The sequence below is a fragment of the Aspergillus eucalypticola genome (genome assembly GCF_003184535.1).
Source record: "Aspergillus eucalypticola CBS 122712 chromosome Unknown BO83scaffold_22, whole genome shotgun sequence".
In the NCBI taxonomy this organism is placed as follows: Eukaryota; Fungi; Ascomycota; class Eurotiomycetes; order Eurotiales; family Aspergillaceae; genus Aspergillus; species Aspergillus eucalypticola.
In genome coordinates, this window is record NW_020290296.1 from 394404 (window position 1) to 410266 (window position 15863).

At 52.6% G+C, this 15863-nt stretch overlaps 9 protein-coding genes across 9 annotated transcripts; 4 read left to right on the forward strand and 5 right to left on the reverse strand.

Annotated features, from left to right (window-relative positions):
* Positions 1–14: 14 nt before the first annotated feature.
* On the reverse strand, positions 15–2019 carry nemA (Nem1-Spo7 phosphatase catalytic subunit NEM1). The gene is made up of 2 exons (XM_025537779.1): positions 533–2019; positions 15–469 (listed from the first exon to the last, which is right to left on the reverse strand). The coding sequence occupies exons 1-2, from the start codon at positions 1929–1931 to the stop codon at positions 327–329; spliced, it is 1542 nt and encodes a 513-aa protein (XP_025385512.1). The 5' UTR covers positions 1932–2019; the 3' UTR covers positions 15–326.
* A 510-nt stretch (positions 2020–2529) lies between these two features.
* BO83DRAFT_380609 (translation initiation factor eIF2B subunit beta) lies at positions 2530–4529 on the forward strand. Its single transcript, XM_025531786.1, has 5 exons — positions 2530–2706; positions 2769–2944; positions 3011–3306; positions 3372–4224; positions 4279–4529. The coding sequence occupies exons 2-5, from the start codon at positions 2847–2849 to the stop codon at positions 4349–4351; spliced, it is 1320 nt and encodes a 439-aa protein (XP_025385513.1). The 5' UTR covers positions 2530–2706; positions 2769–2846; the 3' UTR covers positions 4352–4529.
* Positions 4530–4655: 126 nt separating this feature from the next.
* On the reverse strand, positions 4656–5914 carry rps23 (40S ribosomal protein uS12). The gene is made up of 3 exons (XM_025528684.1): positions 5839–5914; positions 5305–5593; positions 4656–5079 (listed from the first exon to the last, which is right to left on the reverse strand). The coding sequence occupies exons 2-3, from the start codon at positions 5561–5563 to the stop codon at positions 4901–4903; spliced, it is 438 nt and encodes a 145-aa protein (XP_025385514.1). The 5' UTR covers positions 5564–5593; positions 5839–5914; the 3' UTR covers positions 4656–4900.
* Positions 5915–6092: 178 nt separating this feature from the next.
* Positions 6093–7161, forward strand: BO83DRAFT_380611 (DUF5315 domain-containing protein). The gene has a single exon (XM_025531787.1). It carries the CDS (start codon positions 6231–6233, stop codon positions 7002–7004), a length of 774 nt encoding a protein of 257 aa, XP_025385515.1. The 5' UTR covers positions 6093–6230; the 3' UTR covers positions 7005–7161.
* Positions 7162–7251: 90 nt separating this feature from the next.
* On the reverse strand, positions 7252–8237 carry BO83DRAFT_99962 (MICOS complex subunit Mic12 family protein). Its single transcript, XM_025537780.1, has 2 exons — positions 7914–8237; positions 7252–7775 (listed from the first exon to the last, which is right to left on the reverse strand). The coding sequence occupies exons 1-2, from the start codon at positions 7932–7934 to the stop codon at positions 7425–7427; spliced, it is 372 nt and encodes a 123-aa protein (XP_025385516.1). The 5' UTR covers positions 7935–8237; the 3' UTR covers positions 7252–7424.
* A 35-nt stretch (positions 8238–8272) lies between these two features.
* Positions 8273–9455, forward strand: BO83DRAFT_380613 (mitochondrial 54S ribosomal protein bL17m). Its single transcript, XM_025531788.1, has 2 exons — positions 8273–8776; positions 8893–9455. The coding sequence occupies exons 1-2, from the start codon at positions 8561–8563 to the stop codon at positions 9250–9252; spliced, it is 576 nt and encodes a 191-aa protein (XP_025385517.1). The 5' UTR covers positions 8273–8560; the 3' UTR covers positions 9253–9455.
* Positions 9456–9824: 369 nt separating this feature from the next.
* Positions 9825–12653, reverse strand: BO83DRAFT_99985 (putative R3H domain protein). Its single transcript, XM_025537781.1, has 4 exons — positions 12422–12653; positions 11586–12367; positions 11385–11525; positions 9825–11324 (listed from the first exon to the last, which is right to left on the reverse strand). The coding sequence occupies exons 1-4, from the start codon at positions 12470–12472 to the stop codon at positions 9914–9916; spliced, it is 2385 nt and encodes a 794-aa protein (XP_025385518.1). The 5' UTR covers positions 12473–12653; the 3' UTR covers positions 9825–9913.
* A 490-nt stretch (positions 12654–13143) lies between these two features.
* Positions 13144–14440, forward strand: BO83DRAFT_366123 (zinc finger CCHC-type containing 10; the record flags this gene model as incomplete). Its single annotated transcript, XM_025529699.1, has 4 exons — positions 13144–13525; positions 13579–13714; positions 13782–13813; positions 13869–14440. The coding sequence occupies exons 1-4, from the start codon at positions 13441–13443 to the stop codon at positions 14438–14440; spliced, it is 825 nt and encodes a 274-aa protein (XP_025385519.1). The 5' UTR covers positions 13144–13440.
* Positions 14441–14612: 172 nt separating this feature from the next.
* On the reverse strand, positions 14613–15579 carry BO83DRAFT_380616 (CCDC12/cwf18 family protein). Its single transcript, XM_025531789.1, has one exon. The coding sequence runs from the start codon at positions 15395–15397 to the stop codon at positions 14786–14788; it is 612 nt and encodes a 203-aa protein (XP_025385520.1). The 5' UTR covers positions 15398–15579; the 3' UTR covers positions 14613–14785.
* Positions 15580–15863: the final 284 nt, after the last annotated feature.

The following is a 15863-nucleotide window of genomic DNA, read 5'->3' on the forward strand; positions in this document are numbered from 1 at the left end:
TAGTATAGAAGAATGACAATGGAAAGTAAAGGAATTACAAGAATCTGTAGGGTGACAAAGTAGTATAATAAAGGCAAAAGGATAAAAACAGGAGAGGGGGTATGGTATGGTAATGGAATGGAGAGGAACAAACAATATGCTTCAGTGAACACTCGTCATGCTTTCCCTTCAGCCTCTTCTTTACATGAGCTGAGCTGAGCTATGAATGCATTATAAGAACTTCCGTAAACATCAAAGTGTGCTTCCTTTTTCTTTTTTTCTTCCTTTTTCTGTTTTTCGTTTCTATGGTCTGGTAAAGGCCTTCACCCTCGCCCCTCGGCGCCAGATTAAGCTTCCGCTTCCCCTCTACGCAAGGCCAAAAATGCCCGCACATCGGTCACATACTGCAAAGCTTCTAACATGGGGACGAGGTGAAGAAGACCATTATCCGTGGGATCATTAATCCAGCCCTCAATCGGGATAGCATTATCTATCGGAGATGTTAGAGCAGGCTGGGGTATGGCAGGAGAATTACGCCAAAGACGAGACGTACCTTCGTGAAAAATATAACTCATAGGACTATTGTCCAGAATCATCACCTTACTCAAATCAGGCTCCACAGAGCTGAGGTCCTTGATATATGCACCATTCCGTAAAGTACAGTGCTGACGGTAATACCGCGCCTGGAAGTATTTCCGCTCCTGCTCAAGCCAGTCAATGACTGGATCCGCATACTCTTGCACACTGGCTGTGAAGATGACCAGCTTGTACCACTTGGAGATCTTGCGCAAGAACTCATCACAGTGGGGTCGTTTGTGTACGTAATACAGAATGGGATGCTGCGGGCCCAGAGTCGTGGGAGGTCCGCCGGGTGTAAGTGCAGTCGTCATCGGCGTGGATAGTTTGACCTCAACCATGTGCCCACTGGACATGCGGCCGCCTTTAGCCAGGGAATGAATAAGAGTCTCATCCAGATCGAGGACTAGAGTCTTTTGCGGGCTCTTGGGAAGGCGGAGGTTGGCCGTGTAAGACGGCACACGGGGTGGAATCAGCGGGCGAGGAGGGACAGGAGAATGCGGATACCTGGTGAGGCTATGCACAGACGGAGACGTGGGAGATTTGAGACTGTCGAGGTTGAGAGTACCCTGAACCCCATTTTCCGGTGTCTGGCGCAGATCAGCACTTTGCGACCGACGTTGCCTCTGTCGTTTGAGTGCCTCTTCACTATGAAGCTTGATCCGGATCGAGCGTCTAGGAGCGGTCTCATCTGGCCTTGGTTCTGGACTGGACGATTTGGCCTTGGAGGTTCGTGACCGACTATTGCCGAGTGCCTTGGCGCTCCGGCGATCTCCTTCCGACTCGGACGTGCTCGAAGCGATGGAATCCCGTGAAACGTTGCTTTTAGACCGTCGCGAAGTACCTGTTCGTCGCTTGCTCTCCGCTTGTCGACTACCTCTACCCGCCGTCGTGGAGCCAGTCGACTTGGATGGGCGGCGAGACACGGACCGTCGTAGCTTTCTCACAGGTGCCAAGAAAGAGTAATGACCATTATCGTCTTCGAAACATTGGGCAACATAAAAACCGGGCGCAGCTAAGGTGGATAAGATGAACTTGATCGTTTCCGCAATCGCATCAAAGAACCGTTGGGCAACAAATCCCAGGGTGCTTTTCGTAGCAAATGAACCATCTTTCTGTATACTTCGTAATAGGGGCGATTTCTCATCAAACGTAATTTCGTGGGAGTAGTTTATATTCTCGTCGGGCGCATCATGGCCATTCTCGTGGGCCTCGGTCGAGTGAAAGTTGCTTTCGCTGTACGACCGAAGTTTGGCAAGGTCGCCGGGCTCACTCGCTCTGGCGACGTCTCCCTGAGACCGGGAACGCTGACGGCTCCGAGCTGGGAGGGACGACTGGCCAATGACTCGAGACGAGAGGATGTTGAGCGAGTTCATCTTCCCACACGGCCCACGGGTGTCTGGGCTGGCGCAGGTGACTAGAGGGAGAAGGAGCGTAGGTCAGCAATCATTTGAATACTGCAAGCTAGATAGTCGAGGCCGGTGATGGGACCGGGGATGTTGGAGCATGATGCGGTGATATAGAGAGCCGAAACTGTTGGGGTCTACGGACCTCAATGCGCCAGTCGACAACCCGTGCTTTTTCGGATTTCACCGTTACCCGACCTGGTGGATGGCGGAATGACGACAAGTAGATCCGAGGAAAGGACGGGCGGAAAGGAGAGCCCGAACGTGCGGAATTCACGGCGACAACGAGAGGGAGGCCTCACGGAGAGAGGGGAGGTAAGAGGGAGGGAGGGCTGGGGGAAGAAGGAAGTTGAGACGGACAGCAGCCGATCAGCCGGCGGATGAAGTTGAGGAACGATGGGCCGAAGTAAGAAAGTGTGGGGAGAGCAAGAGGAGAGAGTGTGAGAGTGAGGGAAGCGGCCTGGCCGTATGTTACGCTGAGACCGTATGTATGTATGTATGGACGTATGTATGTATGGTTGGGCCGAGCGCAGCTGAGACCGAAAGAAAGCGGGCAAATTCTCCCGCCGTCACCACATCCCACCTTCTCCTCCTCTTCCTCCCTTTGACCTTCCCCCTCTAACACCCTCACTTTTCTCCTCCCAAAAAAGTCGCCCACGTGGAGTTCGTTATTCTCCGGTTTAATCTGGTCATAGACTCCTCAACCGGTGCAATTTCGAGAAAATCTTCCAGCGACCTCTCAAAGGTATGCTACCGTTCGCGACCATATGACTCCTCCACCTTCTAACACTGTGCGTGCCTGACCAGGAAGCCATTGGAGCTTGTCAAGACTTCCAAGCCTGCCAGTCAACTCAATAAGAGACCCCTTCGCGGTTCATCGCAACCATGCCGTCCACTTCCGCGGCCCTGACGCCTGGATTGGCGTCGTTCCTCAAGTCCTTGAAGACGAATCCAATTGATACATCGATTGACGATCTGATCTCGTGCGTTCTCGACGTCATATCACCGCGTGTCGCAGCAGCTCGTGCAACATACTGACCAGCCTCTAGGCTTCTGAAGCGCAGACAGATTCGCCATTCCAGATCATGCGCGACCGCAACCGCATACCTTCTGCGCAGTGTTATATCGGCCACTCGGACTTCGGATGCGAACAAGATGATCGAACGGGTCCAGCATGTGGGAAGGCGCGTGATGGCTGCCCAGCCTAGGGAGATGGTGGTCGGAAACATTGTCAGACGTGTGCTCGGGTTGATCCGTGATGAAGCGGAAGACGACAGAGAGGCCGACTTCACTCTGAGTGAAGCGGGCTCTGAAAGCCAGCCTCAGACCCCTCGTGCCTTGGATGGTCAGTCCTGTCTCATCGCACACCAAACCAGGACTGTTGTGAGCTAATATACATGTCGTTTGCAGACCCCTCCGAAGTTCTCTCTTCCCGCCATGAAGGCTCCGACCGGTCATCCTCCAGACAGCCTTTTACTTCGCTGTCGGCCACGCCCATTTCTATGTTCAGTCTCCTCTCACACCCAGAGCCTGAGTCGTCTCTGCCTGGCACTCCGGCCTCCGCGTCTCCGTCCGGCCGCCTACTTGGCCAAAGCCACAACAAGGACATCCGTGCCGAAGTTCTCGACGGTATCAACGAGATTATCGATGAGTTGGGCCAGGTGGACGACCAGATTGCGGCTTATGCCTTGGAACACATTCACTCCAACGAAATCATCCTCACACACACATCCTCGACTACCGTCCAGAAGTTCTTGCTCAAGGCTGCGGCCAAGCGCAAGTTCACCGTGATTCATGCCGAATCTTATCCTAACAACCATGAAGCGACCCATGCCACCGTCAGCGGACAGGCTCCTAAGGACGACGACATTCTGAGCACCGAGGCTTTCCAGAAACCGTTGATTGCTCTGGGCATCACTGTTATCCTCATCCCCGACTCCGCAGTCTTCGCGCTCATGTCCCGTGTCAACAAGGTCATCTTGGGCACACACTCGGTCCTTGCCAACGGTGGGTTGGTCGCTGCGGCAGGCACGCGAGTCATCGCTCGCGCGGCCAAGGTGCACCAGACTCCCGTGGTCGTTGTGAGCGGTGTCTACAAGCTCAGCCCTGTCTACCCGTTCGACTTCGACTCGCTGATCGAGTATGGCGATGTCAGCAAGGTTATTGGGTACGAAGATGGTGACCTAGTAGACCAAATTGACGTTCAGAACCCGCTCTACGACTATGTCCCCGCGGAACTGGTCGACCTTTACATCACTAACCTGTAAGTTACCCTAAATTTGGCCCATTAAGTCTGCAGAACTGACAAGCATTCCAGGGGAGGCCATGCGCCATCTTACCTATACCGTATTGTCTCGGACCACTACCGCAAGGAGGATATCAACGTCTAACGGTTTTGAGGATTATGAAAATGGAAATGAATCAACATATGAACAAAAATTTAAGGGAATGCAGATGGCTGCAAGATGACATGCAAAAAATACGGCTATAGATGAGTAAGGCGTAAGGGCATAGATAATGGAACGCAACGATACCCGCGGGCATGTTAGGATAATCTTTGTGAATGAGATCAGTCCTTATCGATTGATACAATCAACCATCGTAGATCGTAGCATACGCGTTCAAGATTAACGCATAGCCGAATGCTTACTTTGATATACAAAAAACTACGACAAGAGCTAGACTCATTTTTTTTGAAGGATTTGAATTTTAGGGCCCTCCCAAAGAAATAAATCATGGCGCCATCTTTTATGGATATATCAATCGTAGTACGCTGCAAATGGTATGTATTTTGCAGGGTCTCATCCGTCCTGAACCATCAATTCCAGACCATAGACTTGTGTTTGCTTTGCCTTTTGCCCCGAAGCATCTTCCATGGAATGGGCCCCCTTCCACCCCGCTAATAACATCTTTATTAAATTCCCCAGGGTTTGGGTTATTTAAGAGCGGGGCTTCTCCTTCTTCTCCTTCCAGAGAGCGAGCAGACCGACACCGGAGACCTTGACGACCTTGAAACGGACACCGGGAATATCACCCTTGGCCTTGCCCTTACGACCGAAACCGGCGAGGAGGACCTCGTCGTTCTCATCGATGAAGTTCAAGCAACCGTCGTTGGGGACTATACAGAGCACCATATGTTAGCACAATCGATACTTGAATCAGATACTCAATATTTCCCGGTGTCGCCCCCCAACTCCATTCCATGCTCCCTTTTCCTCTTTCATCTTCTCTGTGTCGTCCACACAAGATTCCATCACATATAATCCCCCAAACCAAACACATCCATCCATCCATCCACAACAACCGGAGAAAAAAGAGAAATAAAGAGGATAGGATCACCCACCGAAAGCGGTAACCTTCTTGCCGTTCTTGATGAGCTGGACCTTGACACACTTGCGAATAGCGGAGTTGGGCTGCTTGGCCTCAACACCGACCTTCTCAAGAACGATACCCTTGGCGTGGGAGGCACCTCCGAAGGGAGAGGACTTGTAGGCAGTACCGAGGAGGCGCTTCTTGTAGTGCAGATCGGCCCAGCGGTTCTCGCGACGGGTGGTCGCGAGCTTGCGGGCGGCGTTCAAACCACGGGGCTGTCCCTTACCCATCTTGTCGGATTATGTTCGAAGGAGGGTGAACTGTAGAGAAGCAAAGATTTCCGTTAGAATTATGTTATTTTTTCCAATAGATGGGTGGTAATTCGGTGATAAAAGTTGAAAGTTGCAGGTGGCGGACGTGTTGCGGATTTCTTTCAAGATTCGGGGATATATATAGGCGGACTTTATGTGTGCGTAGGGGGAATTTCTCGTTTTCTTTTTCGCAACCAAGGAAATATCGACTGGTGATAATAAATTCACAATAGGGGGGGTATCTCTATACGTACCGAACTGATGGATAAAATTGGCTGGATGGGCGGATGGTTGTCGAAAGTCGAAGGGGGGGTTCGCTTTCACGGCCGGCGGTCGCTCGACTAGATCGAAAATGTTCTGCTGTGCGGCTTCGCCCTAAACGGCCGCTAAGCGAGGCACGGGACTCGGGCTGGGTCGGAGTCGGAGAAACTTCGGCCCTCTCCGTCTCTGCCTGTGTCTCTCTCCCCGTGGTTCCTGATAACGATAAGGATGCTGTCACTCCTATCACCACTTCTCTGCTTTTCTTACTATGAAATTGATCTTCAATTGTGACCCGATACAACATTATAATGTTTAATTTATAGCAAGGAGGAGGGAACTCAATATTCTGCCAACCATGGACCCCCCACTCAGAATGGATCCCAAAATGGATCCTAAAATGGACACCAGGAAGATAAGTGCCCAGCGTCTTCCCCCGCCTGTCCTCTTCCAAGGCCCGCCGTCACATAATGCTTCCAACCTCTCTCTTCCCCCGCCGGTATCCGCTGTTCCGACGACGGGAGCCTCTCCGCGGCCGCCTCTACAGCGCAATCGCTCGTCCCGGGCAGGAACCCTGGAGGCTCCGGGATCCCTCTCGCCATTCCTGACTCGCAAACAGTCTAAAGGGGAGGTGGACGGCTCCGAGGCTATATGGCAGGAGATGCAGAGCGCATTGTCCGAGGTCGAGCTGAGCGCAGCAACGGGCGAACATGTCTTTGGGGAGAAGCACTCTGAGGCGTTGGAAGATCTCCGGACAAAACAGCTGAAGCTTGCGCAGGCGTGGGCGCGCAGCGAAGCCGGGGATGAGGTTGTGGAAACAAAAGGTGCTGCCGCTGCTGCTGCTGCGGCCACGGCAAAGAGTAATGCGTCGCTGCGGCCGGCGTCGCGAAGCACGGCTGGACCGGGCGATTCTGCTAATCCTGAGGATGGTTCCTCGCGGAATCTGGATGAGGAGACGGAAAAGGATATTCTTCTCGCGCGAGAGAGACGGGAGGCTAATGATCGATACTTCGATCGGGTTAATAATGGTGTCTTGGATGTGGTGGCCAAGCTGGAGGAAGTCGCTCAGGCTATGCGCGCGGTGGAAAGAGAGAGCAAAGATATCTGGAGTGATACTGATAGCATGAGTACCACGACGCAGACCACGACTGATACTGGGTGAGCTAGCTGTTGGCCTATACAGACATCTATGGGGACTTCTTGATAGCCCTCTGTATTATAGAATGAGGCGACTAGCCCACTGGCAGTGGATATGCATTGATGTCAACGCGGCATACAGTGTCCAAGTACCAGCAGCCGCAAGACAATCGCATCAAGTCTGCGCCAACCCGCATACTGAATCCACGACATAGGCGGCAACAGCCCTCTAAGAAACCCTGCTTCATACTATACCCAGCAAACACCACGAACCAAGAAAACAAAAAATGTAGCATTATACCGCTAGTCAACAAATCAAATCCAAACAACGTATAAATATAGAACAAAAAAAATCAAAGGGTATCTGAAACTTCATCTCCATCAAACCCACACCTACACCCAATGCAAATCATAAACAAAAGGCAGCACTAGAATACGAATTAATCTACTCCTTCTTCACCAACCTCACCACCGTCTTCCACCCCTCCACAGCCGTATCCCGCGCATCCTCCCACCGACTCTCATACGCCTTCCGCGCCAACGTCTCCACCTCTTGATTCCAGCGATGTTTCAAGAAGTCCTTCAAGACGGGTTTCGTCTTCCGGTCTTCTTCCTCACCCGGACGCTTCTGAGTCTCTTGAGGCAATAAGCGACGATCGTATGCGCCTGCTGATGAGGCCAACCAGTTCAGAGCGCGGGTTTGTTCGCGAATGGCATTGCGCTGTTCCAGGCGATTGGCTTTGTGTACTTGGAGGGAAATGTACAGGACGGAGGTGGTGAGGGCGAAGCCGCTGAACTAATTCGGGTGTAAGTTATGATTTTTTTTTCTTTTCTCTTTTTGTATGTGAGGGAGGACGGAGTTGAAGGGATGGATAAATGTAGGATGAGTGGATGAAAAGGTGGGAGAGTTGGTAAGGGCATAACGGGGACTTACGAAGCCAGCGAAGAAGCCCATGTTATCTCTATTTTTCGGAATTACAAGACCGGGTATTCACAAATGGTTTGATCAGAGCCAAATAGAGGATGTCGAGATTGGTAAAGTGTACAGATGAAAGCGGGGGTTCTTCAAAGCCCTTGCGGACAATCAGACAATCGGGATTGATTGAGATGGAACGACGAGGAGTATCGGTCTCGTCTGATGTGACCACCAAGCGGGAGATGGGGACAAAATAAATATGTCCGACTTGTCCAAATACCACTGTACAGTTCGGGCAAAAGAGATTCCTCTATAATAAGACGCAAAAGAACTCAATGGGGGATCGAAGGAAGGAAGATCAAAGATGTTCCCAAACGGAGGAGAAAGTCGGGGCTGCCGTACCCGCACTCCGATTGGCTACGCGGCGAATCGAATCTTTCCGCCATCTCCATCTCCAGCTTCATCTTTCCCTCCCTCATCGACAACGAAAAACAACCGTTGAGTCCTGATATCCCATTGATCCTCCACCCGGTTTCAATCCCCTCCGGTCTTTTCGATTTGATTCATCCGATCCCACCGCCTGGCCCCCGAAGTCAGCTTATCCACACACTCCGCTCCGAAAAGAAATCCATATCAAATAAACCACCCTCACCACCACCAACACTATGGCCGGAGGTGCTGCCAAATTCCGCCATCTGAGCCGCAAGTCCTCTCACAGACAGGCCCTCCTCCGCAACCTCGTCACCTCTCTCTTCCAACATGAATCCATCACAACCACATGGGCCAAGGCCAAGGAGGCGCAACGACTGGCCGAGAAGCTGATCACCCTGGGCAAGAAGAACACCGAAGCGAGCCGGAAGCGCGCATTGTCGACGTTTTATGTATGATGCTGCCTCTCTATCCTTTTCTTTCTTTCTCAAGACATATTTCATACATACCGTGGAGGATATACGATAGATGAAAGCGGACAATCTCAACTAACCAAATGAATGATTAGACCCCCCACGAACTCCTCCCCAAGCTCTTCGGTCCTCTTCGTGAACGCTACGCCGAACGTCCCGGTGGTTACACGCGAGTTCTGCGCGTCGAACCCAAGAAGGATGATCAAGCCGCCAGTGCAATCCTGGAGTTGGTAGATGGACCTAAAGATATGCGGTTTGCTTTGACGGCGCGGACAGTTGCTAGACAGCGGTCTCAGGGTTTGGAGACCCTCAATGAACTCACCACAATGAATGTGAACAAGGTCACGCGGTTCCGGAAGGGGGGAATCTCTGATCTCGAGAGGGAGATCAAGCGCTTAGAGATCACGGGTCATGGGAAGGAGGAGGCGGGGAAGGCCAAGCCTGCGAAGCAATAGAGTGAGGGTGTAAGTGATCGATGGCGGTGGTGGCTTAGGTGGCCTTTATACTGTGTACCTTTACTATTTATTTACCCTCACTGCTGTATGCTTGGGCCTTGTGTTTTGGCTAGTCATGATTGTGTAATTTTAGCTGTTTTGTTTCAGTGGTGTTGTGTATGTAGATTGGACCCGTTCATCCTCTTCGTCGAGATTATCTCCAGGTAGTGACGACTACTTATAAATCTACGTCAATATCTCAACACTTGGTGTCATACAGTGTATTTATCTAAGCACTATCGCCTGCCCCTCCCAAGCCAGCAAGATCTAGTAAACATAGCAATGCTCAAAGTACATCAAGTAATTCAGGTTTCCAACCAAGTCCCGAACGCCCACGAAATCCCAGTCGTCGACAGCGAGGGGTTGGGCGGCGCTGACAGGACCTTGAAACCCAGTTCCCACGCATCAAATCATTTCTCTCTCCCACAAGAGATGCGACGCTGATTACAACTAACAGTTCCTATGTCTAATCTTCCAGAGATACAGAACGGCCACGTCAGGAATCTCGTCACCAGTAACACATCACGCCAACATTGAACCATATGTACTTTTGGTAGAAAACAGTCAAGTAGTAGTATCACTCTGATGAAGAAAAGCTTTGTCTGCCCTAGGCAGGAGCACGTCAGTTGACCCGTGGCAGGCTTGCTCCGCCAGAAACAACAAGCGGCCCGTTTTTGGTAGCGGGGAGCGTGTTGCCCGAGTAAGGATGCGTCGAGCTGGGCCCACTGCGCGGTTTCAAGTCAAAGTCAGAAGGCACCTCGGACGGTGGTGGCTTGGGTGGCAGGTGTGACGGTGTCCCCCACTTCGCAATAGAATCTCTGGTTCCCGAAGGCCCACCGCGGGTCAGGCCATGTCCAACTGAACCAGGCATGTCTTGAGCCTTGCTGTTCAAATCTTGGAATCCGGACCACTGGGGCTGCATGCCCGGCTGCATACCGGGATATGGGTTCATACCATGTTGGTTGCCCTTGCTGGGGTGCCGTGCTAACGTCGCACCACCAGGGACAAATGAGCGGGTTTGTGGGTTGAAAGGCGACCTATTGAAGCTTCCGGGCAAAGGGTGAGCACCGCCGTGACCCTGCATCCCCGGGCTCATGGGCTGTCCGGGATATTGAGCATAAGGATAAGATGTCGGTGTGGGAGGCTGCGTTTGATAGCCGGCCCATCCAGATGGGGGAGGATTGCGATGTGATGGTTGTGGATAGCCGCCGGGATAAGGTGGCGTGGACCACCCAGGATTGGGTTGATATTGGACGGAGTTTGGCATAGGATAACTGCTCAACGCAGGGGACGACTTAGTGGATGCCATCGCGGGCGACTGGTTGATGGTCGCATACCCAGAGTAGGGGGACTGCTGGGGTACAGGGCCGTTCTGCCATGGGCCACTGGGGGTCATCTGAGGCGACACAGGCATCGAATAATGTGGCATAGCATTCATGTTCATGGGCCCGGAATACATTGGACCAGTCTGGCCACTATGACCGTAGCCCATACTAGGCGGCGACACACCGGGTCCCACCATGCAAGGTTGGGCTGGAAAAGACGGATCGTTGACAGCCATGCCGTAGGGCATTGGTCCGTTGGCATAAGGCATTCCCGGGTAATACGCGTTGAATTGAGATCGAACCTCGAAACTGTCATCGTGAGGAGTTTTCTGGCGCTGTGCCTTTTTGCGTCCACTTGTTGAGCTCGAGCGTGACATATTGGTACCGGAAGTATCACCATTGGCGTTCTCAGTACTCTTCGATTCGGTAAAATCACGGAAAATTCGCTCCCTAGCTTCCTGGTACTTGGCCTCCCTCTCCTCGCGAGTCAAGGTCAACCTATCCTTGGCCGGGGTAGATCCCCGCTCCCCGTCGTTTCCACTGTCCCCGGCTTCGGATCCGTTCTTCGATGCAGCGGAGGAGCTTGCCGCGACGCTACCCTCGGTGGAAGGCCGCTCACTATCGGTACGACGCATGATCTTCATTGCAGGCATGGCGGGAGGCGGAGTACTGTTAGTCGCAGCGTGGAGAACTGAGAGAGGCGTAGGGCTACCAAAAAATTAGCACAGGTCAACCGTAAAAGAAGTGAGAATCGCAGCGCAGACGTACAGCCGACAGAAAGGCGTCCGATGAAGCCGGACGGACGTGACATTATTGTCAACGAAGTGCGTCAGATGGTAGTAATCGCCCAGCTTGTGTGCAAGGAGCCGCCCAAAAGCGTTTGAAGGCGGGAGTTCCAAAGAGTGCTCCCTAAGAAATCGTCAGGATATTAAACTCAGAACCACAAAGGCAACATGGTGGCCGACTTACTTAGAATTCTGTATAAAGTATCGGACCTTTTCTTCCAGTTGGAGAATCAAGAGGCGGTCTTTGGGGGACTTCATAGCCTCAAGGAGTTTCTCGTCGGGCTCTGACGGGAACCCATGTATCGGCCGTCCTGCTTGAAAAGCATCGGCATTTGGGTAATTGTTGGCGACAGTGTCTGGCAATATGGCACCATTTGTGCGCTGCATACCATCAACGAATATAGGTCCCGTGGGTTGCAGAATTCCCCGTGGTCTCTGTAAGAATCCGCGGGCACCTGACTCTGACCCTGTCAGTGAATTCGGGGCACCGGAGGCGTGCCCAGATAGGGACTCCTCCTCATCAATGGCCTGAACGCTCGCACTGTCATCCGGACGCAAAGAGTCTTTTTCGTCCATTGCGAATGTCGTGACAGAAGCCATGCTCTTAGAATCGAAGCTCGTGGGCTTGGTCGAGGAGTTTGAAAGATGAGTACGATCATCCTCAAACGAGTTCTCTCGTTTCAGAGAAGCGTTGTCTGCAGCCTCATTGGAGAATACAGGACCGTCGTGGTATTTTTTGTCATCGATGTGAACACCATGTACGGCCTGCGATAGACTGTCGACATTTCGATCAACAGCGGCAGCCTCGTTTCGGACAGAAATCGGGTCTCCCTGGCTGGAGGGGACATTTTCCAAGCCATGTTGTTCGGAACATGATGAAGGGTCATCGACGGACTGTGAGCCGTTCAACTCGTCAGATGATACGGGGATTTCCGGATTTGATGGCGGAGGCATGGCCGCAATCTGCTTAAGCGGGTCAGCGAGAACCCGCCGTTGGCCGACTAGCAACGCAGCACCTACCTTTGCAAAGGAAAGACGATGCTCGTCTCTTGTGGAACTGTTGGATGCCATTATTCCGTGACTCTCTGAGCCAAACGTCCAGGGTTCTTGTAGCGTTTCCTTCCGCTAAGACAATAAACGATCGGATACGGACGGATTGGATAAGGGGAAAACCCGACGAGAGACTGCACTCTACCCGCTCAGGTGTTGACGAAAAAAAAAAAAAAAGAAAAAGGCCGAAATGAATATCGATCAAAAGCCACTCAAAGATCCCACTTCACACAAGCCCAAAAAGAAAGACGGCACATATCTGGAAAACGTAGGTCGCCATAAGGAAAGCTGCTTCGACGTCAGGTCCGGTCGGAATGCCACAGAGCCGTGCTCTGTGAGAAGCGGGGTGGAGAGGACTGGCTGATCAGGAGCCGGAATATGGGATGCAGGCAAGCATGCAGAGAAAGAGAGGAAGGAAGAAAGAAGGCTGCTCTTACAATGGTCAGAAAGATTGGCTCATGGCTTTCGATATGTAACGCTTGTCTTTGGGGGGGGCAGAGGGGGAAATGAGGTTTCCTTCCACTAACAATGAGACGATCGGGACACGAACCAAGCCAGCCGGAAAAAGTAGGGAGTGGGAGTCGAGACGGAAGCGCCCTTGGACTTCCACTAACACCGGAGGGCAAGTTTGGGGGGAAAGTGGATGTGGATGGGGGGTGGGTAAAAGGGCAGGCCAACGATGCTGGACCGGCTTTTTGATCTTTTGGGCTGAGAAGGAACGAGCAACGCTTCAAGTCAATCGGGCGGGTTTCGCTTGGCTCCTCCTTCGTGGGCCGCCGCCCGCGCTTAGCCGCGCGTCTAACTTGGTCGGCCCGGCCCACATTCTGCCTGCGACAGCCGCGGGGAGGAAAGAGCTTGGGTTTGGGATATCCAGGCTGATTTCCTGGCGTGCGGGGATCCTTTTTCTCTTTGGTGTTCTTGTGTTTCAGACAGGCAGCCGATCCATAGCTTCTTTTGCGTTTCCGCTATTGTTTTAATACGTGCCCCGGATGAATCGCTATCGAAATGCTCCCGGCCTCAGAGGCCCTACCAAGGCAACTCCTAGCACCTTGTGTCAAAAATGCCTGAAGCGAGATACGTAAAGACCATCTACACTTTATTGTCATAATTGCTGACGGTCCCAGCACGGCACTACAGCTATGAATGTAAAGTGACCGCCCAAGAGCGGCCGTACACGTCTCGTCCATCACGCACGCAGCAGTTATTGAACCCCAAACTGCGGCCGCAACTCTCAGCCGATGTCCCTAGTGACTCATCACGCACGTAGGTCTATCCTTTCTATCGAGCTCATGAGCGAGCTGTCATGAGCAGGAGCTAAATCCGCGTACAGGAAAGGACTAGCGACTGAGATCCTTGCTAAGCGTGAGGAAGAACGAGGTCGCAAAAGAGAGCATGATGAGGCGGATCCTCTTGACAGTCGCACTCAGACCTCAAAACGAGCCCGGTCAGCATCATCACATTCGGTCAGCTCGGTATCAACGATATCGACTAGTCGATCACACTCAAGATCGCCCCCTCGCCATGCGGACTATGGTGCACGAAAGAGCCATGGTCGAACAAGGTCCATCTCTTCCCATGTTTCTGGACAAAGGAAGAGACGCTACAGCGATGCGTCTTCCCATGATTCCGCAATTTCCTACTCGTCCGGGGACAGGGACTCTCGTTCTCGATCGCGTGAGTGGCAGGGTGACAGGAACACCCGGCGGAGGCGTCGAGAATCCAGCCCTGAAGAGCGAGGCCGGCCTCGACACCTGTCACGGGATCGTGAACGACGAGACAGGTCCCGAAGTCAGAGCGTGGATCACAGCCGAATTGCCAGGACGAGACGGTCTGCGACCCCAGAGAAGCGACCCGAGCGTGGCTATCCTGCTTCAAGAGATTATAGGGACGGTCCGACTCACTCACAGAAAGACGGACGGGGCCAAGGACGCGCGCCGCCTCCGCCCCGTGAGAGGAGTCTCAGTCCTTACAGCAAGCGTCTTGCGTTGACGCAGTCCATGAATATGGGCAACTAGGTGTCTTTGACTTGAGGTTTTGAATAGAAAAAGTACTGGACAACGGATGTGCGGGAGTTTGGCGTTTTACCTCTTTCGAGGCTCATCACCACGGGCTGGTTCTCCAAGGATTATAAACGGGGGACTGTACTATAGTTAGACCATACAGAAGGCTAATGCATTGAAAGTAATTTTTCCAAGTAAACCGTATGCAGAGATCCTCAACGCCTTGCGACACTTGTCCCAAATCCTCCAACTGTGGGCGCCTGTAAAAGCAAGATGCAAAGAGATGAGACCGAATCGCAACTGCTACCATACATCTTCCCATGGGGTATCAAAATCATGCCTCGTCATCCTCCAGACCATTGCCTGCCTCCTCCTCTTCCCTCTCACGGACATGAATGCCCTGGACCAACATATCACCTTCAATGCCCACTTCCTCGCCCTGTTCACCTCCATTGGCACCTGTTCCTTTCGCCTGAGCTGCGCGTTGTGCCTCTTCTATCCGTTGGCGGACCAGTTTCGCAATCGCGTTCTGAGTTCTAACATTGAGGACGTTCATCTTCTCATCCAGGTCCCGCTTCAGATCCCAATTCGGCTTCTTGGGCTGTAGCTTGAAGAGGTCAATAGGCTGGTCACCTTCTTCATCCTCCTTGGCTTTCTCTGCGGTGGCCCTTGCGATTTCTGCAGCCTGCGCTTCCACGGTGATCTGACCATCTGACGGGGCGGTGTCGAAGCCCAGCTTTGGGCCGCGCATTTCTGTGTCGTAGTTCCTCCCGGAGAGGTATTGCTTTGTTACATCGGGAGCAGCATCTTCCAATTCTTCATCGGCGGCACCAGCTTCGGTCAATGGCTCTGGCTCTGGTTGTTTCCGCTTCAGCGCGGCAAGCTTTGCAAGGCGTGCTTTGCGCTCATTTGCCGCCGCATCGAGAGAAGCATGATTCGACGACATCACGGCGGGGGGAGGAGGGTCGGATATAAAAATCAAGCGGGGGGAAGGATTTCACGATACAGTGTGAGTACGGGGTGAGAAACGAGTAACGATCTTTTTATTCTGCCCGCAGAAAGCTCCGAGTCTCTTCGAAAGGGTCTCGCGTCACCCGAGAATTGAGACGATGTAATGATGAAGTCTAGAATGATCTTTCGGTAGATACTTGCTTGTGCTTTGGTTATCGGGCGGTGCTGCGCCACATCTGTAACGCACCAGCCACATCGGCGCCGGAGCAAAATCCGGCGGCGGAGGGAAAGATTATTGGCTACAACAATCGTGCTTCCCTTCGTTCCCCGGCCCCAAACCCGCGCAGGTGATTGTTCTCGCAACTTTCAATCGAGATATGAGCTGAACAAGCTGTGAGTCTGAATGTTACCTTGTGCGCACTATCTCCCGCGTTCCCGCGTCTGCGCTGGATTGCCGGTCT